Below are 25,615 nucleotides of genomic sequence, written 5' to 3' on the forward strand. Positions count from 1 at the left end.
ACCTATACTGCGGGGAGCTGAGCTGTGATTCTGGCATGTGCTCAAAGTGTCATTTTCATCTTGTTCTTTGTTTTCCTCATCTGCAGCGCAGTATCCACCTTCTGGATAGCCAACCCACACAACAACCTTATAAACTGTGCAGCTGCAGGATCTGAAGTGAGTACAGAAGTTTCTGATTTGGTAACAATTCAGAACTTCGAGCCCTGCAAGGCTGAGGCTCTGCTTGGAACAAAACCTGCTTCTGTTACTCAGGCATTTTTGAAACTGCTAGATCGAGACATATATTAATCTGGTTAGTGCTGCCAGTAAAAAATAATGCTTTTCCTTTTGCTGCACACTTCTTGTTTCTCCACACTTGCTGTTTCTAGAGCTGGATGGATTTAACAAAAATTCCCACCCTCTGCACAGTGTGCAGCCTGAATAAATGAAATAAATCTGACTGCATAGTGCCAGTGAAGTCTTTGTCAATGATTCTGTTGATTGCGGTACAGTAATGTTCCTCTGAAATTTCAATCAGCCCTAATGTTAATTCCACAGGAATTCTTGGTCACAGCAGGAGCTCTTATTTTTCTACAAAGACAAATAAATAAATCCTTAAACAAAGAGATGCATCTCTTAAGCAAACGTATCTCTTTGTTTATGAGATGAGTCTTTCTGATTACCTGGATTCAGGTTCCTAAATACGTTTTTAGGCAGGTAAATAACATTGACCTGATTTTTAAGACTTGTACATATACTGACGGGAGGACACTGGTGAATTATGAAAGTCTTGCTTATATCTTCTATATAGATAAGCTCTATACAGAGCTTAACTTAAAGCACCCCAAAGATGCTAGGTAGGAGTGTGACTGTGAATATATGTGTGTGTGTGTATGTTCAACTTTCTGCTGAGTGTAGTAGAGAGGTCAGTGCTGCTAGCTGTGATTTGTCCTGAAAACTTCTGGCTTATGTCTTGTGGGTTTACTGATAAATCCTCGGGCTAATGGAGACCAGCGAAGAGGTTCAAGCGAAGGCTCAGCTGCTGTTTTTTTTTCTCAGGAAACAGGCTTTTGGTTTGTGCTGCACCACGTGCCAACGGGGCCCTCGGCGGGCATGTATTCCCCCGGCTACTCGGAGCACATGCCGATGGGGAAATTCTCCAACAACCGCGCGCATTCCAACTACCGGGTGAGTCTGCACGCAACTGGAATGCTGCCGTCCAAAAAACACCATTTTCTCGCTCCAGCTCTCCGGGTCTGCAAGCTATTAATGCCTGTGCTTTCTGTTTCACTAAAAGTTCATGCAAGCTTGTTTGTGTCTGCAGATAAAGCAGCTCGCATGCTGGCGTGGGAGCACTCGGAGTCAGCCAGCACCCGCTTCAACTTGGCTCTTGGGCATTGGGGCTCTTCTCTCCGCTCAGTTGCACTAGGCTCCGTGCTGCTGCTCTCCTAAAATAGCTCCTCAAGGAGCATCATCTATTGGCAGCTTGTCTAATTATAGACCCCAACTGCCAATGTTAGCAATTAACTGAACAGCTTCTAGAGGGATAAATACAGCCGCTGTGTCTGATCATTTTCTCTCGCTCTTGCCTTATTTACCCCCGTGCTGTGGGGCTGTGCGGTGAGGGATGCTCATCACCGAGGGCCTGGGACTGCGGCAGCGTGTTCATGGGTGAGGGGGTACATTCACAAGAATTGTCCTGTTTCTGTTAGCCTGCAGCAGTTTGGGGAGTGTATACAAGTCCTGATACTGTATGTTACTAACAGAAGCAGTTTTTAGGATCATGCGATAAGCTTTGGCTTAGGACAATTGGAGTCAGAGCCTGGAAATCGAAAGAACCATAGAATAAATATACTGTAATGTCGCATTTCCCTTTTCTTTTAGGCTGGAATGATCATCGATAATGGCGTTAAAACCACTCCAGCTTCAGCCAAGGACAAAAGACCTATCCTGACACTGATTTCTGGGAGGTAAAGTGTTCTGCACAGCTTGGTTTGGAAAAGCCTTAACGTAGCAGTGATTGAGAGCTATGATGTTGCTCCCAAAGAAGCTGATAAGAACAATTGTGATGTTTTGGGGGCTTCTTATTAAAGAAAGGTCTTCATTTAGATTTTCCACCTAACTTTGTCTTCCCCATTGCCTATCATAAAGGATGCACTGTGCATGTGCACTCTCCTTTCTTTTCAGTTCTGAGCTGAGCTGGTAGGGATATTACACGTGCACAAGGGTGTTTTATTATTTTTTTTGTAGATAGAACCTCTCTATAGATGTATCATATCAGCAGACCTGGTCTGCTGGGCTGGCAGCACCTGAGAGTTCCCACTCTTTCCCCAAAGCAGGCCACAGCAGGGAGCCTGAAGTAAGCAAAGGGCTTCTGCAGGCAAAGTGTAATAGTGTAAGGGCTGCGCTTGCACCCTTTTATCTTGTTAGAGGTTGGGTCTGGCTCTTAACATAGCTGCCAGCCCCAGAGACAGAAAAGGACTTAAATGCTCTCAAGTTGCACAGTTTTATTCCCTGACACCAGTGCCTCCAGTGGCACCCAACCTGTGTTTTCCCATGCCTGGGTTCCTCAACAGGAGAAACCATCTGAGGAAGAGCAACCTGCTGAACATCTCTGTTCAAGAAAGGAGAATGACTCTCTTTTTTTTTTTTTCCCCTTTCCATCTCCCAGGCACTGTAGTCATGCACTTGGCAAGGATTGCATGGGTGGGATCGGTTCTCTTGAGGGGACCCAGCCAGAACTGCAGTCATAACTGTGCCCTTAGTCCTATGTCTGCATACCCGCTGTGCCCTGCATTGCAGCTGATGCTAAACTAAGTTCCAAAGTGAACATTATTTACATCATTTTAATGCTAAATCAATTGAAATAATTACACTGAGATTAATTACATAATGAAAGCAACTGCTAAAAAATAATAAGAGGAGCCTTCCTTGCAAATACCTCCAAATTCTCCTGGGAGCTCGATGTTACTTTTCCAAATAGTTGAACGTGTGCCTTGGGAAAGTGCCTGTTGCCAGAGACACAGCAAGTGATTACAAAAGGCAATTTGTCCCTTGCCATACAAGGGCAGGAATGACCCCTGGAAGCCAAGAAATTCATAATGCAGTCATGTTTGTGCTTGGTGATTACCCACCAGCGTGGGCTGCAGCTCAAAATATTTCTACCGCTTTGTACTTTTCACGTGTCGAGGCTGAAAGCCTGAATAAGTGATTATAGCTGGACTGGCCAGGGCAGCCTTGGAGGTAGGCTGGACAGTTACGAAGCTGGAGAGATTAATCTGCATTCAGTTATGGCATTAAATATCTGGGCAGAACTCCTTACCCTGTAGCATTATTCCAGATACACATGGACGTGAATGAAACTGGAATCCATCTCGCAATATCTGTATTTAACAATGTCTAGGGAATTCACAAGGGCTGATACTAAATCTCTCTCTGAAAGCAAATTCATAGTGATGAGGCTGCCAAGGCAATATTCATTTACTGGAACCCCATCAGCCTGCCGCTCAGTTTTAGATTGATATGATGGCTTATTAAGCAAAGCAAAGCGCTATTGAATATCTGTTAGCGATTTGACAGCTTGGCCTCGCTACCCATTGGCGAGGCATGAATTTTAATCTCTGGACCATCCGCTGCTGGCACTGACTTGAATGCTCATCTGTCAGGGTTTCTAAGCCACACTGCACAGATGGGAGATGCTCCTTCGGTAGCAATAAGGAAAGCAACCCCTCAGGTGTGGGTAAATGCCAGCCGAGCTCAGCAGCACCGCAGCGAGCCAGATCCTCGCTCGGATGCTCTTGTCCAAGTGGAGGCAGACAGGCAGCAGCTGAGGGCACACTTTGCTGTAGCTTCCTCTTATGTTTCTTTTTTTTTTTTTTTTTTTTTTTTTCCTATGTCAGGCCAATATTTCATCATAGTTGAGGGTTTTGGAGCTAATAAATCTCTTGTGTGTGTCCTGGGCAATGGGTAGCGGAGGAGCTACTCTCAGCCCCTCTCCAAGATGTTTTAGTTCCTTTCTGCAGTGAGGAAAAATACTCATTGTCACAGTATGGCCAAGGGTAGGAGATAAGAATGCTCAAAAGGGGAAACAAAAGGACACTTATCTAAACAGGAATATGCTAAAGGATAACAGAAAGGAACTAAAAAACATCTCAGCCTTTTGGGAGCAATAATAAACTTTCCGTGCCTGCAGTAATATATCAGCAATACAATAATGGCAAGGTGAAAGGAAACTTGGAGCGGGTCTTTACAACTGCCTGGCCTGGACTGGCCGTCCCTTGGCAGTGGGGTCTGGCCACCGCAGCTCGCCGAGACACGCTGCTTGGCCGGACTGCTGTCCCAGGGCTGTTCTGAGCTAGCAGAAACCAGATGTCCTGCAGGGCCGCAGACCGAGTGAGGCCGCCTTCCCTCGCCAACGTTTCTTCTCTCCTTCTGGTTACAGATACAGCCCACACAAAGATGCTGATCCTTTGAAGCCCAGGGAACCTGCAATAATCGAGCGCTTTATTGCCTACAAGAATCAGGATCACGGGGCCTGGCTGCGGGGTGGAGATGTGTGGCTGGACAACTGCCAGTGAGTTTTGCCTTATTTCAACTCTCGGAGTTCAGCCTGGTGTTTATGGCGAGCATAGCTGTGGTTCAGACTATTTATATTGCTTTGCACCTTTTCATATGGCCAAGATTGAAATAAAGATGAAACATTAAGTAAACGCAGGCATTGTTTTATGCAAACAAAACCTGTTTTTTGTCTGCACTGAAGATCACTTAGATTGTTTTTGTGTGCGATTCTGACCAGCATGCAAAAATGATAACATGCAAACACATATACACACACGTGCACAGATGCAAATAACTGTACCTTCTCACACGAAAAACAAGGTGCTTTGGCAAGAAGTCAGCAAAATCCACCACCTCTCCTGGCTAGGTCTGGTCACAGATCAGCTTTATGTGGTTCAGTGTTATGCTGAATAAGCTAGTACTGATGAAGCTAGTACATGAAACTATGCATCATAGAAGCAAGGGAGAGAAACTGGGCAAACACGTCTTGTGCTCTTTGAAGGCTGTTTCCTGTGCTGGTCAGAACAGATATTTCTTTTGCACTTGAAAACAGATGATCTGCTACATTTCCTTCTGCTGAGCCAGGCTCTTGATATCAACCAGGAAGAAATGGGAGAAAAATGAAAAAGCTACTTTACAAGGCATTTTGTGATCACCCTGCCACAAATAGCTGTCTCTCCATTATCTGGTGCCCAGCTCCTGGCAGGGCTGCCTTACCCTAGAGTGACCCATGTCTCCTAAAGCCACCAGAGACTATAAACTGGCTCTAATGACCTGTCAGATTGGCAAGAAGGAGATAAGGGCAGAACGGTTGGAAACGTAACACTGAGTCGCCCTGTTTGTGCTTCTTGTGAACCAGAAATACCTCACACATGCCACGGCTGACAAGTGATGTCTTTGCAGATCACTCGCATGTCACTTTTTGTGCTGCTGAGTGCTATGTACGGAGGGTACCAAAATACTCAGCAGGTTACCCCGTTTGATGAGCTTCCAGTAGCAATCCTACGGTTATATCTGAATAAAAGGAAGCGGCTGTCAGACTGTAATTGCCTTTATAGCCACCCTAATTTCCGTTTGTGTTGCTACAATAAGACTTATGTAGTACATTAACGAAACAAATGTTAATGTGGTGTGCAGGGTATGTTTATGGGGCCGCAGAAACAGAAGGGAGGCGATAACGTGTAATGGGCTGCCACCTAGAGACAAAAGCGGGATAAGGCAGAGATGGGTCTTACTCAGCTGCTGGCTCTCCACTAACGGTTTTGATATGCAGGAAAGAACAGTGACAGAAGTGTACATTTACTTGTGTAAATATGCCATCAAGATATTGATTCAAACCATCATATTAACTGTAGCCTCCACATAAGCCGGAGGCATTGATCGACAGCTGTGATTTATCTCATCTAAAAGCGTTAGAATTTGAGCAAAATTGGAGGACATTGTAATTTTTATTTTTAATAAGGAAGATCAGATCTCTATCTGCCTGTTAGTGAAAAAGAAGCCAAGCTTCACAAAAAAAAAAAAAAAAAAAAAAAAAAAAAAAAATCTCTTCTGAAGCACCTCTCTTCTCCCGGCAGGTTTGCAGACAATGGCATTGGGCTGACCTTGGCGAGGTAAGTGTCACACAGGTTGTGCCGCAGCGTGAGGCACAGGCTGTGAGCAGCCCCTTCACCTCCAGCCCTTTCCCTCTAGTGGTGGGACCTTTCCTCATGATGACGGCTCAAAGCAAGAAATCAAGAACAGCCTGTTTGTCGGTGAGAGCGGAAACCTGGGCACGGAGACTATGGACAACGAGATCTGGGGACCTGGAGGCCTGGATCACAGAGGCAGGACCCTGCCCATAGGCCCGTAAGTCCAGCTCACCACATCAAAGCACTTGCTGTTCCCTTTCCTAGTACAAACTCCAAGCCGGTGTGGTTTCCTCAGCACTGTTTGGTTTAATAGCTTGCACACAAAGGATTTGGTTTCATGTCTCCCTGTCCCAAAGCCCTCACTGTGCAGCTGCTGCTGGCAGGTATGTACTTGCAGGCTGCCAAAACAGCATCAAGCTCCTCTCTCCTTTCACCTCCCCTTTGCAAACAGAGTTGAGGAGACAGCCAAAGGAGTGTGTGCTAGCTGGGTGCTTTTGTACACATAGTCAGCAGTGGTTGCACAAAGTGGCCATCTCCATCCCAGTCAGCTGCCAGGAAATCTCACAGAAGGCCTTCCGTGGGCTTGAGCTGGCCTAGATGTGGTCATAGATGGCCTCAGAGCTGCTGTTAGTATTGCTGCTGTGCTACGGGAATTTGATGCCTTCAGTAAATAACTTCAAAACATCTAGTGAACTTCATGTGTGGCCTCTTCCTGGACCTTCATCCTACAGATTTGTTTGCAAGTGAAGTAATGTTTTGCTGTTATTCCTGAAAATATAGCTATCCTAAGAGTAGCTCTGTAGAGAAAAACAGCTCAACTGATATTTTTCTGTCTTTCTATGTTTCTCAACTTTGCCTGTTGGTAGTGATGCAGCAGATTTATTATTAACCATAGTAATAATGAAAAGCCACTCTGCTAGGACCCTCCTTCTAATATCATTCACATATAAATACGTGGGCATATATTGTCATGTGTATTGTGTGCAAAAATTCACGGTGACAGAAGTGTGACCTTGCCACAGAAACAGGGAAACCATTCATATGAGAAAGAGATCAAATTCTGATTTATTATAAGTGAAATGTGAAATATGAAATATCATCTTAGCCTCTTAAGGAGTTTAAACACCACAATCAGTTAATCAGCATGAAAGCAGTGTCATCTTTACCATGCAGCTGGTATCAGAAAAGGCTTTTAAAGTTGCATTGGTTTGTGCCCTCTCAACTGTTTTCAACCTTATCGGTGAGATCTTTCCTTGATTTCAAATCCATTTTTATTGCAGTTAAGTTGCACTGTTTCTCTGAAAGATGTGATAGGACTTCTATCCCTGCTGTTACTCAGCCCAAGGAGTCTGTGTAGATCTGAGGAGTTTCAGGTTTCGCTGCTGCAGAACTCATTTGTGATAGCACACACGGATTTATTCAGTTTTAGTTCAATGCCTTGGCACGGCTCTAAGTTCCTTCCCTGGAGGAGTACAGACTAAATAAAGATGATCTGTCTCAGACATGAGAGAACTTGAGATGAACTTGCAAGGTTAAGAAGACTTCACAGACCTAAAAAGCAGGGAAATCCCTTCTCTTCCAAAACATTAACTCAGGAGTCATCCTAAGGGCTGTGGAAAATGATAGCAGCTGAGAATCAAGTGCTGTGGGACTGTCCATGTCTAGAATGCATTCTCAACCTCATGCTCATGTCATGATTATGTCTCTCTGTCTCCTCCAAATGTGTTTTAGGAACTTTCCCATTCGAGGGATCCAGTTCTACGATGGCCCGATCAACGTCCAGAACTGCACCTTCCGCAAATTTGCTGCCCTTGACGGCCGGCACACGAGTGCCTTGGCCTTCAGGCTCAATAACGCCTGGCAGAGCTGCCCCAACAACAACGTAACCGACATCCATTTTGAAGATGTCCCTGTGAGTTATCCTTCCCAGCAAGGCCTTTGCCAGTTGGCTTGGAAACAGGGTTGTGGGCAAAAAGGGTGGAACAGCCTTTTCGGGAAAAAAAAAATAATTTAAAAAACAAAACAAAAAAAAAAAAAAACACTAGATCTGCAGGTGGTGCCTGTTGTCTTTGCCATGAATTTCATAAAGACAATGGCACCTGAGAGAGAGGAAATTGGGTGGGTGAAATAACAAGCAAGTCCAGTTTTCAGCAAAACAGAAGTAGGCATCAGTATCAAAAATAAAAAATAGTGGCATCCAAGTGAAAATCACTTTCCTTTCTGTATGTCTCAGAAACTGGTGAATTAGGAAGACTTTGCCCCCTTATTTTCAACACGGGTATAATATTAAAGCAACAACAGAGGGAAGTCTGTTGCGGAAGGTCTAACCTGCCTAGAAGCAACAAATACTAATTTTGGGAAACAGCCAGTGAAACTGAGCAGATGCTGGATAATTGTGGAGCTCTGCACACAAGGGTAAATCCATGGACTCCGGTTCTGCAGACATAAATGAAAGCAGAATCCAGACAAAGAGTGGCTGCCAAATGTTGAATTACAACATTAACTTCTAGGTGCTGGTCTGAACCTGGTCTGGGGTCTGTGATTTAGTTATTTTTGTATTTGCTTGCACAAATATGTGCTAACTGGTTGGTGATGTTCACCTCTAGCAGCTGTTAAATCCAACTGCCAAACATGACTAACAAATAAATAAAGTGGTTGGGACTGAAATTATTTGGGTTGCTTAAGTTTCAAAAAGTTAGCAAACTTGCTCGCGTGTCAGGAAAAGTGCTGAGTAGTGATCTTTGTGCCAAATGGGGTGGGAAAGGCAAAATTTCCCTAAAAGTGTTGGTAGGTCACTGTCTCGCATTGCACTAAGCAGGCTGGTGACATGACATTTATTTATGCTGGATAAAAATATGTCAGAAGTTGCCCGAGCAGCCATTTCCCAGGGGAGGTCACTGATTGTTCCCAGCATAATTATGACTTTATGTGGCTTTGGAACCTTAAAATATATTAGTGGACAACAAGTGAAGTGGCTATAGTGAAATTGCCCTGTCTCCTGAAACTTCCTCCAGAATTTTAAAACAAATCTTCACTGCTGTGGCTGCAGTTCGGGTTATTTTAGCCTTTCCCCCAGGGTCAGCAGGAAAATCTATGTCTGCTCTGTCTGACAAATCAGACACACCTTTAAAGAGCACGACCCATCTCTATACTGACTTCAGACTTAATGAAGAGGCAATGTGCAGGTAAAGGGGGAAAATCCTAATGTTCCTGTTGCAAATGACACTGATGTTCCTGCCAACTAACAGGATCAAATGATTTTATTGTTTCCAGCTTGGATGCCCTATTTCAGAAGGTCATAGTTTTATTAGCACAGAACTGTTATCCCAAAACACCTGGAACTCCAAACTTCATCTGGAAGCATGGAGCTTCAGGGCCACTAAGTATCAGGCTTACAAAGTCTCAAGCTGAGCAGCCAAATATCTGTGGCTGTCTAAAGAATGATGGTATTAATGCATACACTGATTTCTTCATGCACAACTTGACCCCCAAACTCAACGATATTTCTTGTCCAAGCTGTTTTCTAAAACCAAATAAAGTCAGAAAATGGGTCCTTTGAGCCATGTCGGTGACCACAGCTGCCCTTAGCTTTGCAATTTCACTGATTAATTCCTTTTTGGTGACATAAATGTGTTTCACTGTTTTGTTTAGATTACCTCAAGGGTCTTCTTTGGAGAACCCGGACCCTGGTTCAATGATCTGGATATGGATGGTGATAAAACATCAGTTTTTCATGATGTAGATGGCTCTGTGTCTGAATATCCAGGCTCATACCTGATAAAAGAAGATAACTGGCTAATCAAACACCCTGACTGCATCGATGTGCCCGACTGGAGAGGTTCTATCTGCAGTGGACACTACGCACAGGTAAAGCTGCTAACTTTGCAGTTCTGCAATTACTTTATACTTATTTTAATTCTCTTGGCACTGTACATCTTGACCTTTAGAAACTGACTTTCTTCAGGGTGCTCAGGATTAACTGCATGTGTGAGCAGGTGGTTTTGAAGCTGAGGATATTGTGCTTTTGTTCAGATGCTTTGGCCTTCACTGTTAACTGAAACAAATTTTACCTGAAGTCCTGTGAAAACTCCACGAGCATTAACAGCTTAATATTCCCAAATGTACTGGTTTCCAGGTAGGGGAAGGTTATTTTCCCTTGTTTAATGGCGGGAAATGTTACCCACAGTGCTATGGGAAGTGTGCTGAGGAGTCAAAATTGGGCTTCAACTCTCATGATCTTTCATCCTGTTGTGTAACCACAAACCATTCTTCCTACCACACGAGCTCGTCACCCTACTGATGGGAGAGAGCCCTTACTTTCCTCTCATGAGCAGCACCTTTTTTTTTGTCTTAGGTGCTGCAAGTGTTGTTTTTTTCAGTGTAGGGCCACTAAAATCCATTCATAACCACTGAGCTGTTTTTCCTGCTTCTGAAATCCAGACAGAAGGGTCCTTGTTTAACAGAAGTCAGATGTCTGAGGTGGATGACACCCCACAGCCAAGGGTTACCATTAACACTGTGGAATACGATAGGCCTACCTGTGGCCTTAACTGGCACACACTCTTGAACTCGGATAAGGAAATTATCTTTCTTTTTTTCTTTTCTTCCTGAAAACTGTCTATTTTGTTGAAAAAGTGAAAAAGAAGCTGAAGAAACTGAATATACAGGTATAAGTGTATGTCATACAGGTCACTGCTGAAGTAACAGGCCTCGCACAAGTTTACAGCTATTAAGCAGCTGAGCCTTTAATGTTTTACTGTAGACCATTCTTTCTCTCATCTAGATCTACATCCAAGCCTACAAGCCAGCCAACCTCAAAATGAAAATAATAAAAAATGACTACCACAATCACCCACTCTACTTGGAAGGGGCTTTGAGCAAAAGCACTCATTACCAGCAATATCAGCCAGTTATAACTCTGAGGAAAGGCTACACCATCCACTGGGACAAGACAGCCCCTGAAGAGCTGGCCATATGGCTCATCAACTTCAACAAGTGAGTGATCCAACTGAATTCCAACATTCCTGCTCAATAATGTAACTGCATATTTTTAATGGGTGAGCTCATCGCCTCATGAACTCTTCCAGAATGAACATGCTTGTTCCAGGAAGTCCATTGACTTCACCATCTTTCCATCTGACATCTTAGATTCCTGTTTCCTCCCCAGGGAAGCCCTGGAAGATAACACCATTCATTTTTAGAAGCCTAGAACTAATTCATTCCCGGTGCATGGAAGTTGGAGGTGTAGGAGTCAGGAGCGGATCTGACCCCCACTGCTCAACTAACCCATGGATGTTGTGTCTAATTTACATGGCACTGATTCATCCCAAGTCATTAAAATTTTAACTGGCCATGAAAAAAATAAGTTACATTTCAGAGTGAATTATTTAAATTGGCTTTTAACATGCCCAGGAAAATAATAGTCATGTGTCGACTTGTTATAGTTTCGGTCTTTGCTATTTTAGGAACGACTGGATCCAAGTAGGGTTTTGTTATCCTAGAGGGACGACATTTTCCATTCTGTCAGACATTCACAATCGTCTCTTGAAGAAAACATACAAAACTGGAACCTTCTATAGAACCTCTCAGATGGAGAAACTGGAGTACAGATATCCTAGCAAGGGATACTACTACTGGGATGAGGACACTGGGTAAGGAAATGACCCTTACTTATTTGGACACAGTGATGAGAAAGCTGCTGAAATTGTGAGCCTTTTGGCTAATGCCATTAGCAGGGATCACAACAAAAACAGGAATTCTTTCTGGGAATGTGACCAGCATTTAATTTTCTTGGGACTCCCACAGCTGCCAGTCATTCATAGGCTGTGCTGCACTGCCAACTACTCTGGGAAATGTTTTGCCAAGTGAATACAAATTAGGAAAAAAAAAGAAAAAAAGAAGTAAAGTGCAGACCATAGCACTGAACTGGAGACACACCAAACCCTTTTTGTTTTGAACATCAACCATTTATAAGTACTAAGACAGGGATGCACAGGAACCAAGAGTGTGAAGTCTGTTGTTTTCTTTTAACAAATTTTTAAAAATGGGTAAGAAAGAAACATAAAATAAAAACCATTTAGCTCTCTGTGTAAATGAACATTATAAAATAGAGCTCTAAGGTATTTCAGGTGTCAGCTAATCTCTGTCTTAATTTCCCTGACCTCCCCAAACCATTTCTGAGATGCATCCATTTAATTGCATGCAATATGTTCAGCATTATAATTTGCAGACTGAGGGTTTGCAACATGCATTATTACAAAGCATTAGGAAAGAGCTCACTGAAAATGGGACTTTGTCATTTTTTGTACAGAATGCTGAAGTATGCTCTTCACTCTTCTCTTCTATCCACAGGCTGCTGTTTCTGAAACTTAAAGCTCAAAATGAGAAGGAGAGATTTGCTTTCTGCTCTGTCAAAGGCTGTGAACGAATAAGGATCAAAGCTGTGATTCCAAAGCACGCTGGTGTCAGTGACTGTGAAGCCATGGCCTATCCCAAGTACATTGAGACGCCCATAGTAGAAGTGCCAATGCCTAAGAAGCTATCAAGTACACAGCTGGTAAAGTAGCTGTTCTTACCACAGAATTATTGTCATTGTGAATCTGTAGCTATTGTTCCCATAGTCATGGAAAGACTTTGTACTGGATTCAGGATATCCCGAGCCTAATTTTCTGAAATGGACCAGGCATACAAAATTATATGAAACATATTCTTGCAAGCGCAGAGAGAAGAGGTCCTCAAAGGACAGAGCTGCTCACAACTTCAGCTGAAGCTGTGCTTAAGAGCACAGGGTAAAAAGTGATGTGATGTTGGAGAGAGGCAACTATGCTCACCTGGCCTCCAGCCCCTCCAGGCTGTAAGAACAGAGGGAACTGCTCAGCTGTGTCGCATTCATATAAATTATTTTGTACAACACTTTTGTCTCCTATATCCTGTCCAGTCTGGTTCTGAGGGAAGGACGGGGATATTTTTCTGGTTTATTTTGTTTTGTTTTCCACTCATCACCCTTGAAGCAGGAATGCATAGCAAAGCCTCACAGAATCACGTATCAGCTCTGCAAAGTGAGAATCACTTAAGCTCTGCTTTTTGGTGAAACAATTTAGATGCTGGCAGGGTGAGCAGAGAGGTTACCATTGTGCCCAGTCTCATTAGCAATGCAATTTGGCAAGTCACAGCTTATTATGTAGCATTCTTGCTGATTGAATTTTGAGGTTTAAAATGTTTTAAACATTCCGGTATTGTATATCCTCATCAGAAACTTTGTTTTTTTACTTTTTTAATAAACAGAAAACAAAGGACCACCTACTGGAAGTGAAGATAGAAACTTATAAGAAGCAGTACTTCCACCTAAAGGACGACTTTGCATACATTGAGGTGAGCAGGTCATCCCAGTGAACTTCAAGAGACAAAGATATCTAAGATATTTGTTTCGTTTTTATGGAAAACTTGCTTATGATGTGGCCATGAATAGTTAGATTTGGGTCACTTTTGCTTTGTATTTTGAAAAAAAAAAAAAAAAAAAGGCAGGACAGCTTGACCTCAGTGATCTGGAATTCTGCCCTCTGATACAATAAGCAGTCCACTGATTCAACACTATCAGTGCTTCTTAGAGATGATTGTTTTGCATTTTTGTTTCTTCAACAAACCAAGAATATCCTTACCCTCCACATAGGTTGATGGTGTAAGGTTTTTCCTCACCGATGAGGGTATTCAACTGATTGTGATTGATGGACATCACGGGAAAGTGGTTGACCGAGTAACGTTCAAGAATTCAATTCTACAAGGAATCCCAGCACAGATCGAAAACTATGTCAACAACATCAAAGATCAGTGAGTAATCTACTGTTACTAAGGCGTACTATACAAAAATGCTGTACAACACAGCTTTTTCATGGCTTTAGTCACCTAACACAGGCCAGACTGACTGGGCTAGCAATGTGTTTCTGTACCTGCTGACTCCAACAGAGTCCAAATGTGCGCAGGACATCCAGGCTGCAGAAAGATGCAGACTGTGATTTAGGAACAGATCAAGCCTCCGATAAGCTGCAGAGCTACATTTGATTAATAAACTGCAGATCCACATTTATGTGGTGGGTTACAGATTAACTGCAGGCTTAAATTCAAGAATAAACTCAGCGCTTATCGGTACAGATGTGCACAGTTTACATTTTTCTATTGCCTGCACACTCTCAAATAGCAGAAAATCCCACTAATAAAATGCATTCCTCTTTGCATATGTTCCCTGCCAATACTTAAGGTCTGTGTGCTTTTATTTTTAAAACATGGGCAGATAGAAATGCAGAGACTTGCGAGTGGGTGGTAAGTACCCAACGAATGCTCTTGCATCCTGTAGGACACTAGGTTTGTCTGTGGGAACAGTAAAGGAAATAACAGGGAAATAAGTTTATTTCCCTGTTATTAAACCTGTTTTGATTTGAAATTTGGTACCTAACATTTAATATAAATATGATTGCTTTGCTGCTGAGCCATTTGAAATAACTGTGGGCAGATCGACAGGATATTTTTCTAGGATTTATTCTAGAGCCTGGGGGGGGGGAAGTTTCAGTGGCGTGACATGTATGAGGATACAGAAGTGTTTCTACTGTCTTAAATAGTCCTAAAAGTTGCAAAAAAAAAAAAAAACACATAAAATAGTTACTGTAGAGAAGTATGGTAGTTGCTCACTCTTCTTTCATTTAAAATAAAATAAAATAGGACATTTCACAAAGACCATCATCCTCCTTTGCAAAAAGTCCAGTCTCTATCCCTGCGGAACCCTGCTGTCTGGATTCTTTCTTACTTTAGAGGATTGAATTGTAACTGGGCTTTAGATGCATTTGAGTCTATCTGAGCCTCTTGATTACTGTTGGAACTGGATTGGGATTAGTGTTAGGGTTAGGACTAGAACTGGGTCCAACCCAGTCAGCAGCTCTTGGGTCTCGCTCAGCTGTGTGTGCTTGCAAGGGCTGAACCCTCAAATTCTTCTCCTTTCACCAGAAGCTTTTCCAGCCTTTCCATTCTGATTAGACTTCACTCATAACCATGAAACATCGTTCATCCACTTATTGAGTGAGGGTATTGTTCAGTTGGATGCAGACACCATACAGAAGGAGGGACTGTACAGCCAGCAGCTTCTTGTCAGCTCTCCCCTCTGCACAGAGCACAAGCTGTACAGAGGAGTGGTGCTCACAGAGGGGAGGAGATTCCACCACCCAAAATACCTACGCAGCCTCTCATGAAGATACTCCTAGAACAACTTTTAAATAGATTTATAGAGCTGTGGATGTGAGAAGAGTTGTTTCTAGCAATGACATGCCTCTTGGTTCATTTAAGGAACTCTCTGCCAAATTACTTTTTTTTTTTTTTTTTTTTAAGAAAACAAAATATGTTAAATTTATTTTAAACTTCCATAGCAGAAAAGGCTTACTAGAAACTAAATATTTTACTAAATAAATAAATTAAAAAAAAAAAAAAAAAAAAGGGATTCAGCACGCACAAAGCAGTCAAAAAACAGCCTGAAGGCTCAATCCATTCTTGTAAGCACTGGTGGATTTTAACACCTTGGTTTTATTTTAGGAAAAGACCTGATGACTCTTAATTCCTCTGCTTCTCGTTTTCCTTTGCTGTTTTCCCCTGAAGAGTTTCAGTTCCAGCTGAGGTGTTAGGAGGTATCTACGGCACAGAGTAGCTCAGGGCTTGAGCTCTGCAGGAGCTGCTGCCTAATTAATTTTAGCGACTCGTGTCCACTGTGATGCAGGAAAGCAGACCCAGCAAGACTCTCAGCTGAGAGCCAGTTGAGTGAGGAAAGCTTCATTCATGGAAACCCTGCAAGGTGGAATTCAATTATTTAATCTGACCAAGAGTTTGCTCAATTATTCTGCTATGCAGCTTTAATTAAGAGCTGAGCAAGAATGGCACCCCAGCCCCACTGAACTTAATAGCAAACTTCCACCGAGCTCACTGATGTGTACTGCTCTTCCTTGATATGCTCTGAGATAACCCTTGGAGGTGTTTGTGCATCTTGTAAGGAAGCAATGAGTTAAATTCTTTGAGTGGCTTGTGCTACTCTCTGGAGAATTTTCACTGGGTGATTATCCCTTCATGTTTAATTCAAATATTAATTCTACACTTTTAGAATTAAGCCCAGTCGGTTACTGAGTTTTAACCAAGTGCTTGCAGATTTGCACTAGTTTAAAGTACTTAATAAGTCTTTTGTTTATCACTTTGCATTTGACCCCAAGAAATGTTGAGTTGAAAAACTCTATGCAAGCAGGACAATAATAACAAAAATGTTCTAAGATGAGAGATTATTTGAGACTTGCAATGAACATCCCAGGGAGAGCGTGTTCCTTTCCGAGCAAAGCAGGATGGGAGTGCTGGTTGGAAACATTTGAGCCATCCCAGAAGCCAGTGTGTTAAAAAATAATAATAATAATAAATTAAAAAAGGCAATTTCCATCTGTTTCCTAATGGGTTTTGCATGATTGGAAAAGTGAACATATGACTAAGATGTTAGCTTTGACAAAAGCCATTAAGGCAGAAACCACTGCAGTTCATGGATGTCTTTGTGTCACTCAGGCTCAAGCCAGACAAGTGAGGACTGTTTTCTAACTCTTCATCTGTTCCTAAATGGCTTTGTTTCCTTCAGCTCTATAGTGCTGGTGACGTCTAAAGGAAGATTCATTTCAAGAGGACCATGGACTAAAGTACTGGAGAAACTTGGAGCAGGAGAGGGCTTTAGGTTAAAAGGTAACTGCTTTTTAAAAATACAGATCTAACAACGCTTTGATCTATTCCCCTCCCATGGTTCCCATAAAGGCACTTTTTTTGTCTGCTTTTAAACTTTACCTTGCTTATTTCTATCAGCATGCGCTCAGACATCCTGGGAGTGGTCAGTTACTTATTCAGGAGGGTTGTATCCCCTGCAGGTTTGGATAACAGCATTTAGTTTAAAACTGTAGATGGAAAAGTGACCTGGCAGTTGCTGTTAAAGGAATTCCAGGGCTTCCAGATTTGTTTTAAATAAAGAGGTATTTTAACAATAGAAATATTGGACTTTTTCCCCCACTATATGTCCAAAACATTTTTTTTTGACTTGTCTGCAAATATTTTTATCTGGTTTTCTCTTGAAACGAAGTTCCAACTTGAAATCAAGCGTCTTGATTTCAAAGTATCGCATACTGCACTAGAATGTTGTTCTTTGTGCACAATGCTCTGATCAGCAATAACTGTGATCTTTTTTTCCCTGAGTATAACCACCATGCAAATGATGATAGCTTCAGTAGACAGCTCAAGCTGCCTGCTCTGACAGGGGGTTTCCTGCTCCCTTTCTCCTCTGCTATGTGTCACAAAGGGGCTATTGTTAACTAATGCAAGCATTCAACACATAAATGCAATTTTAATTAAACTTCATCAGGAAAGTATTCTTTAATATCTTGATAATGCATTATTGGCAAACTTTGCATGCACATTTGTGCTCTTGACCACCTGCATCCGTCCAGCCATGTGGGTGTAGCCACACACACTGGCTTCCCTGTTTTTTTCCAGCCCTGATGCACTCCTAATGTATTTGCTCTGTTTTGCAGAAAAAATGGCTTTTGTTGGATTCAAAGGCAGCTTCCGTCCTGTCTGGGTGAAGCTGGTCACTAATGAGGACTCAGCTAAAATCTACCAAGCACTGCCAATTCCTGTGGTGAAGAAAATGAAATTATGAGGACACAACACCTCGCCTTCTGGCTGCCAGCACTGCCCCCAGTCGGATGGACTACTGACTGCTCACGACAGGCACATCACCAGCGTGCTCCAGCAGTGTAGCATTTTCTTGTTGTTGTTGTTCAAAAAGAAATCTTACTGTAAGTAGCTAGAGTGGCCACATGTGACGGAAACGCATTCCTCTGCCATCAGCACATATCCCGCGATCATCAGCTCCTCACCAGTTGACTTGCTCACTGATGCCCTGTTGACGCTCGTGTCACTAAGCAAGGTTTGACCAGATTTACAAGGTGCTGGTTTTATCAGCACGCCCACAACAGACTAAGTTATTTGCTGTCTCTCAAAGGGAGAGCTAAAGGCCACTGAAGATTATTGTTTGTACCAGACTCTAAATTGTTCAAACACTTGTGTTTTCTTTTCATGGTGTACTTAGCCAATTTGAAAGCTGGTTGAAAATCAAAGACAGCAAGAGTGTATTTGAATGGTTACCTAGATGCTAGGATAACTGGACAGCAAAAATTTACCCTAACGTTCCTGTGACAACTGATCAAGCTCTTTGGGATCTGTATTGTAAACACTAACCCATGGCACATAGATAGGGAAGAGAGGAGAGAGGAGCAAATAAAGCAACACCAACAGAGATTGGTGCAACCACATCTTTCTGCTTGCTCAGAAAACTGTGATTCTCCTATATGAATTCAGGACTTTCAACCGTGATTACTCAAATAGAAGGTCTTCCTTCAACACGTAGCCATAGGATCAGAGGAAAGACCTGTCACTCAGCACATACACTTTCTTAGCCTCTCCCATCCAGTTCCTCCATCTAATAATGTTCAGGGCCAATCTGGAAGGTTTATGGTAGCCAGTCGAAGAGAGCATCCTGCTCACGGTTTCCCATTTTCAGCTGGGGATACTGGGATTTGGGTTGCTCAGCCACAGCTGGGTGAGCAGCCCTTATCTCTCCAGGGGTGTTGGAGGGAACAGGGTGGGCTGGTCTGCTGGGTGTTGCTTCCCCACCGCGTCCTTGGGCTTAAGGACAGGTGTGTCTTGACCTCCTGGAAGAGCTGCATGAAATCTAGGTGGAAGGTGGCAGAGGTAGAAGTCTTTGAGGTCTTACCAGGAAGTTGAAGATTTAGAGTGGGAATCCCCATACACTAGTTGAATATCTTGTGGCTCCTTCCCCCTCTTCTTCAAAGGACTAGCTGGGGAATGAAGGCATATGAGTGTGAGTCAGCACTCCTGGGGGACATCTCTTGAAGCTGGGAAATTAAAGATTGTCTTGTAAACTGTTGTAAGAACTTCCAGTCTTCAGTGATATCTCTGCCTGTTGCTCAGAAATGCCATGAAAGCATATGCAGAGTCTGTGGCTGTTACGAAGAGGAATTACAGAGAGGAGGAAGAGCTTTGAAAAGCACATATAATTGTCAATTTTGCCAGTAATATCTGGGTTTGTTCCCTAATTTGTCTTTCCCAGCCCACACGGCTACAGAAATTATTCTTGTTGCTGATAGTTACTTCCATTTGCTCTGGTTTAATTAGAGCTTCGATAACTAAAATACTTTTTTTTTTTTACTTTTTTTTTTTTTTTTTCTTTCCCCCCACAGTATCCAAAATACTGTCTTATAACTAGAACGAAGGAGCAATGATTTAGCGAGTCATTCCACAGCTGGGCTGATGCTGAATTCTGTAAGCCCTGACCCTACTTTTTAGATCAATTGCTCTGAAAGCAACCACGAACAAAATTCAGATAGTACTGTAGGTTACATTCCCCTCATGCCTCTCCTGGGTTTTGAAACTGGAAATGTTCCTTTCAGTCTTATTGTATAGATGTTTTGAAGTAGCTGAATGTCACGTATATGTAGAAATAACAAAAAAAAAAAATAATCCAAGCTGTCCCTCCCTTGCTTCTGAACAAGAGCCTGTTAATGAAGGAGCAGCACAGTCATTTTTGATTTTTAGGCATTTCTGCTGTTTCCAGAATAAACGGGCAACACTTTAAAAAGGCAAGTAAAGTGGTGGGTTTTGTTGTTGTTGTTTTTGTTTGTTTGTTTGTTTGTTTTTTGTTTTTTGTTTTTTTTTTTTTTCTCAGTGTCTTATGATGGTTTGGGGATTTCACCCTCAAATCACAAACTATTCCTTAAAAAAGTCAGTCTCACAGTTAAACCATGACGATCCAATTATCGCTTCTCTGACATTCTCTGGTAGCCAGAACAGAGCCAGATCCCTGAAGTTGAGCAAATACACTGAAAAAGAAAATCCCTTGAGTGTTTTAGGCTGGTTTATCTAAGCATCTTCACTATGCTGAGGCAGTTCTGATTGTATAATTGCACCTGTACTGGTGGAGCATACACACTTCGACGAGATGGACCAAACCACGAGCATTTCATGAGCATTTGACATGGGCAGGAAAGCGAGATTCAGAATGTACCTGGTTTGGGATCTGGTTTTCTATACCCACCCTGTGGAGCACTGTTCCCCTGGGTCACTGGAGGTTCCCATTCATGTGGAAACGCCTGGGAGGATCGTGCCACATGGGGCTGTCCTCTAGACTGGTTTCTTCAGCTACTACGAGCATGCTGCATTTGTGTGAAAGCTGTAGCTTCTGATTTTACAGTTTTTTGGAATTCTCAGGGTGAAATCATAAGACTTGGCTCTAGGACATTTTTTTTTTGCCTAAAAAAATCTTGTCTTATTAAGAGAAGAAAACTTTTAAGTAGCTTATTGTATCATGCAAAGCTTGTCACATGGGGCCTGTTGTGGAGCTAGCGCTGGGTCTCATGCTGTGAATACTTAGTACAGGATCACTGCAGTCTGTAAGCCTGAGGGATAAAAGAGCATCACAGCAGAGTGTAATGGGGCAGGCACTCCGTCAAATGCAAAGGGCTCCCATTGACGTGTATGGGATGAAGTCAGTGTGTTACTCTGAAGGCAGAGCTTAGCCTGATGCCATCACCAGTCAGCAATAGTTTTGTGCCATACGATTGCTTTTCAATCTTTGACTGTTGTAGAAATTACATGTGCACATTTTGACTAGTGAATTAACTGACTGCTTATACTTTGTACATCCTTTTAACAATCCCTGCACAAGCTGCAGTTATCCTCTTTATAAGGTTTTATTACTGCAAATGTTCTCAAGTTTGCCAACGCAGTTGCCATTGTCAGAATGATTTTTTTTTTTGATTGGATTTTGTTTGTTTGGATGTTTGCTTGTTTGGATGTTTGATTTTTTTTTGTTGTTTTGTTTTGTTTTTCGTTTCTTTCATTTCTTTTCTCTCTCTCTCTCCTTTTTTTTTTTTTTTTTCTTTCATCTGTTCAAATGCTTATTTTACCTGTTGCCGAAATAGCTGGTCCTTTTTCGGAGTTAGATGTACAGTGTTTTGTACATTTTCTTATAGACTTTCCAATAAAAAGATATATTTTCTATTTATTTATTACAATGGCACTAAGACAACTAAATTGCAGACATATGAAGCATTTTACTGGAGTTTAGCATTGCCTAGGTTGTTAAGGAGGTCGGCAATATGGCTTTTCTGATAATCTGCTTTGCACTTGAAAGCTCTCTATGTCCGCAGAATGTGGTAATGCATTGACTGTCTGTTTTATGGTGACAAGAGCTGTTGGGACATTGGTTCCAAAAGATTGTGGCTTACAACTGAAATAACATGTAGTTGTTTGGAGTACACAATGTTTATCAAAATAAATATTAAATGCAAATTTCTTATTTTATTTTTGCCTCTTGTCTCTTCAGTGTATCTCTCTAAGAGTGAACTGGTATTTGCTGGAATATCGCCTTCTTCATCCAACTCAGTTTGTTCAGACCATTGCACCTCGAATGTCTTAGCTTACCTCTTAGTAGCTTAGTATCCTAAGAAACGAAGGCTGATGAAATGCCACTAGGTCTAGAGTGGAGACTCCCCAGCACCACTACCCCCCCCCAGCCCCCAAACCCACCACCACCTATTGCATCCAGGTGCACAGATCCTTACTTATTTTAAAAGACAGAAAAAAGCTTCCTTAGTTTCCCTGTTCACAAAATATGTTATTTTAGTTAAATAGGGTGAACACATAATATGCATATACATGTAAATAATATATAAAACACAAAGTTTTTGTAGTGGGCAGCTGTTAAAGCTTATGACAATCTCACTATCAGATCAAATATGACCTTTAGATTGTAAATTTTCCACACTGGGGCACTGCCAGCTGAGCAGACTCTGATAGACATCTAGAGGGTTCAAAACTGGAATGGGATTTTTTTTTTTGGTGACAGAAATCAGCATTTCTAACATTCAAGCACATGTTTTAATCAGCCAAGTCCCACAGTGGTAGTTAGTGCATTAGAGAATATGGCCTCTGCTCCAGCCTACAGCATCACCTGCCTAACTCCTCCAGGCCAGGAGACTGAAAACACATGCTGCCCACTCACGTCAGATTGGAATTACTGACGCAATCATGTTTTGAAGATCAACTACATGGAAAAAAAGGGGGAGGGGGGGGGGGGAGAGGCTGAATGTAAAGGCAGAAATCTTGATTCACAACACCAGTTCTGGGGAAAAAAAAATGAAATATTCATTTAATAGTGTGATAACAATAAGGGCTGCGATGCTGAGAGCTACCAGGCTGCCCCAGGGGCACCAGCCCACATGCCCAAGCTCCCTTCCTCTGCTCCTCCATTTTGCACCAACAGCCCTTCCCTCAGCAGCAAAGCAGCACATATAGGATATGTGTGTGTGTATGTGTGTTTATATATGTCTATGTATAGGAGTCTTTAGGGAACTACAGGGAACTACTTACTGACCTCGGTGCCAGGAAAGGTGATGGCAGAGGTCATCTTGAATGCAATCACACAATGTATGTAGGACAGCTGGGGGATCAGGCCCAGTCAGCATGGGCTCATGAAAGCCAAGTCCTGCCTGACCGACCTCATCTCTTTCTATGACCAAATGACTGCCTGATGGATGAGGAAAAGGCTGTTGACACAATCTACCTAGATTTCAGCAAGGCCTTTGACACAGTCTCCCACAGCATTCTCCTGGAGAAGGTGGCAGCCCATGGCTCGGACAGGCACACTCTGCTGGGTTAAAAACTGGCTGGACAGCCAGGCCCAGAAAATGGCGGTGAACGGAGTGAAATCCAGCTGGTGACTGTGTTCCCCATGGCTCAGTGTTGGGGCCATCCTCTTTAATATCTTTATTGATGATTTGGATGAGGGAATTGAGTGCACCCTCACTGAGTTTGCAGATGACACCAAGCTGGGGGGAAGACTAGATCTGCTGGAGGGTAGGAAGGCACTACAGAGGGACCTGGACAGGATGGGTCAATGGGCTTACCAGGAATAGTGTACCCAGATCGTCCCCTTGTGCTCTGCTCTGGTGAGGCCACACCTTGAGTACTGTATTCAGTTTTGGGCCCCTCACTACATGAAGGACATTGGCAGGCCCTGGAACGTGTCCAGAGAAGGGTAACAAAGCTGGTGAAAAGCCTGGAACACAAGTCATAGGAGGAGCAGCTGAGGGAACTGGGGTTGTTGAGTCTGGGGAAGAGGATGCTCAGGGCAGTATTTACTGCTTTCTACAACTCCCTGAAAGGAAGGTGTGGGGAGCTGGGGGATAGGCCTCTTCTCACAGGTAACTAGTGACAGGACTAGAAAGAATGGCGTTAAGTTGTGCTAGGGTTTAGGTTGGAAATTCTGAGACAGTTCTTCTCAGAAAGAGCAGTCAGGCATTGGGACAGGTTGCCCAGGGAAGTGGTGGAGTCACCATCCCTGGGGGTGTTCAAGGAAAGGTTGGATCTGGTGCTTAGAGACATGATTTAGTGGGTGACATGGGTAGTGGATGATGGTTGGACCAGATGATCTTGAACATTTTTTCCAACCTTAATGATTCTATGATTCTGTGTGTATGTACCTGTATGTCATGTAAGCATATACTTGGGTAAGGTGTGTGTACATGTATTTGTGTGCAAGGCAGTGTTCATGGCTGTGTATGTCTATGATATATGCAGCCGTCAGAACTAACACCAAACTATACAGACAACTGTATCCAACTCTTTACGCCAGCTCTAAAGCAACCACGCCGCTCAGCTGGCTGTATATATTCGAACAGAGCCCAGTCACACCGAATACACGAAGGGCACGCCGCGCAGCGCCACCCGCAGGCCCGCAGGCCGCGCGTTGCCAGGGGTTACAAGGCACTGAGCCCCAACGGCGCCTGCGCGCCCACCTCACGCCCTCACCGCGCGGCCCCGCCCGCTGCCTGCCCGCGCCCGCCCCCTGCTGGCCGCGCGCGGGACGCGGGACGCCGGGCGGTGCCCGGGGCCTGCTCAGCCCAGCCCTGCCCTGCAGGGGGAGGGAAGGGCAGCAAGGGCCTTCGGGGCGGGTTTTTTGTTGTGTTTAATAATATTTTTTTATTATTTTATTTTATTTTATTTTATTTTATTTTATTTTATTTTATTTTATTTTATTTTATTTTATTTTATTTTATTTTATTTTATTTTATTTTATTTTAGCAAGGAGGGTGGGTTGAATCATAAACAAAATGAAAACAAAACAAAAAAGAGATTTTGGTTCTTAAATAAACCCTTTCTTAGCCCAGCATGACAGTAATATTCCCAGCAGAGCGTCACAAGCTTGTATTTAGTCTCTTCTGAGTGCCAAGCAAAGAACAGAGCTGCTTGCTACCGGTTCTTCTCAGCTAGGAGCTGCAGGGCTGGTCTCCTCTCAGCTTCACAGCCCAACAGAGAGCCAAAGCCTTGCTGCTCCCACACACAGACAGCAAGGACCAGCTCCTTTACACCACGCTTTTTGTGCAGCCCAGCCTGCCCCCACCTCCCACCAGCACACAAGGCCAGTGCATGAGTCCCGATGAGTCCTGGCATCACCAACGGGCCATGATCCCGTCCGCTGACTCAGAGACTGTTCTGTTCGGTCACATCACCTTCCTCCTGACCAAAGGATGGGGAGGGCTGTGGGGAAACCACCACAGCAACTACACCCTTCCTTCCTCTTGCAGGCCTTCCTCACAAACGGCATCTTCAGAAGCCCCTCCCTGCAGCCATCTCTTCACCTCAGAGCTGAGTCCAGGCAGCGTGTCCCCTTTGAAACAAAAGCCCAGGGGAGCTCCATCACTTCACAAATACGTGGAGATTTCTGAGCTGGGGTCCTAGCTGGCGTATCGCAGCAGCCAGCAGCTATTGTGGGACACAGGCAGTGGCCTGCAATGAGGAAACTGAGAGGGCTCACAGTGGGATTTGGTCTGGAGAAAGCCCTTTAGAAATAAACATTTCCTCCCTTGGCAAAGGGTGTAAAGTGAGGTTAGGGAGAGATCATCCCCAGTACAGTCGCAGCCTTGTCTTCTTTTGTGTGTGTGCAATGACCAGTACAGCTCGGAGATGTTTCCTGAAGTGCTAGTCTCTCACCTAAGGCACAAGGGTCTGTGTGTTGGTAGCAGCACCTTAGAGAACTGATACAGCTGATCTGGCTTTTATTTCTGCTGCACTGCATCTCCAATATTCAACTGCTGCTACTAAGTATTTGGGTATTTCTTGAGTGTCATTTTTGCTGTCATGAACCTGAGGTTGATTTCCCATCCCAGGAAGTAAGACTGTCCTGGCCTATCACTACTGCCACAAATACTAAGGTGACTGAAATATATTTCAGGCTCTGCACCACTAGGGTTATCTGAGACCCAGCAATATGGCTTATATGGTGATGAGATGAGGGAATAGGGTGGGAAGGAACA

The 25,615-nt window shown here is 43.3% G+C and overlaps 1 protein-coding gene across 2 annotated transcripts in view; it reads left to right on the forward strand.

The window, feature by feature from the left end:
* The window catches only part of CEMIP (cell migration inducing hyaluronidase 1), a 108,067-nt gene extending 86,465 nt beyond the window's left edge, over positions 1–21,602 (forward strand). For both annotated transcript variants that reach the window (XM_084531912.1, XM_084531913.1), the window contains exons 15-29: positions 87–156; positions 1,039–1,167; positions 1,864–1,949; positions 4,421–4,552; positions 6,114–6,149; positions 6,229–6,384; positions 7,899–8,079; positions 9,819–10,034; positions 10,951–11,162; positions 11,633–11,818; positions 12,519–12,723; positions 13,452–13,538; positions 13,837–13,994; positions 16,813–16,913; positions 17,750–21,602. In XM_084531912.1, the coding sequence (XP_084388038.1) occupies positions 87–156; positions 1,039–1,167; positions 1,864–1,949; positions 4,421–4,552; positions 6,114–6,149; positions 6,229–6,384; positions 7,899–8,079; positions 9,819–10,034; positions 10,951–11,162; positions 11,633–11,818; positions 12,519–12,723; positions 13,452–13,538; positions 13,837–13,994; positions 16,813–16,913; positions 17,750–17,877 (2,083 nt within the window). In that variant the 3' untranslated portion in view covers positions 17,878–21,602. The remainder of the gene's footprint in view (positions 1–86; positions 157–1,038; positions 1,168–1,863; positions 1,950–4,420; positions 4,553–6,113; positions 6,150–6,228; positions 6,385–7,898; positions 8,080–9,818; positions 10,035–10,950; positions 11,163–11,632; positions 11,819–12,518; positions 12,724–13,451; positions 13,539–13,836; positions 13,995–16,812; positions 16,914–17,749) is intronic.
* The last annotated feature ends 4,013 nt before the right edge of the window (positions 21,603–25,615 follow it).

This window comes from Aythya ferina (assembly GCF_964211825.1).
Source record: "Aythya ferina genome assembly, chromosome: 11".
Taxonomy (NCBI): domain Eukaryota; kingdom Metazoa; phylum Chordata; class Aves; order Anseriformes; family Anatidae; genus Aythya; species Aythya ferina.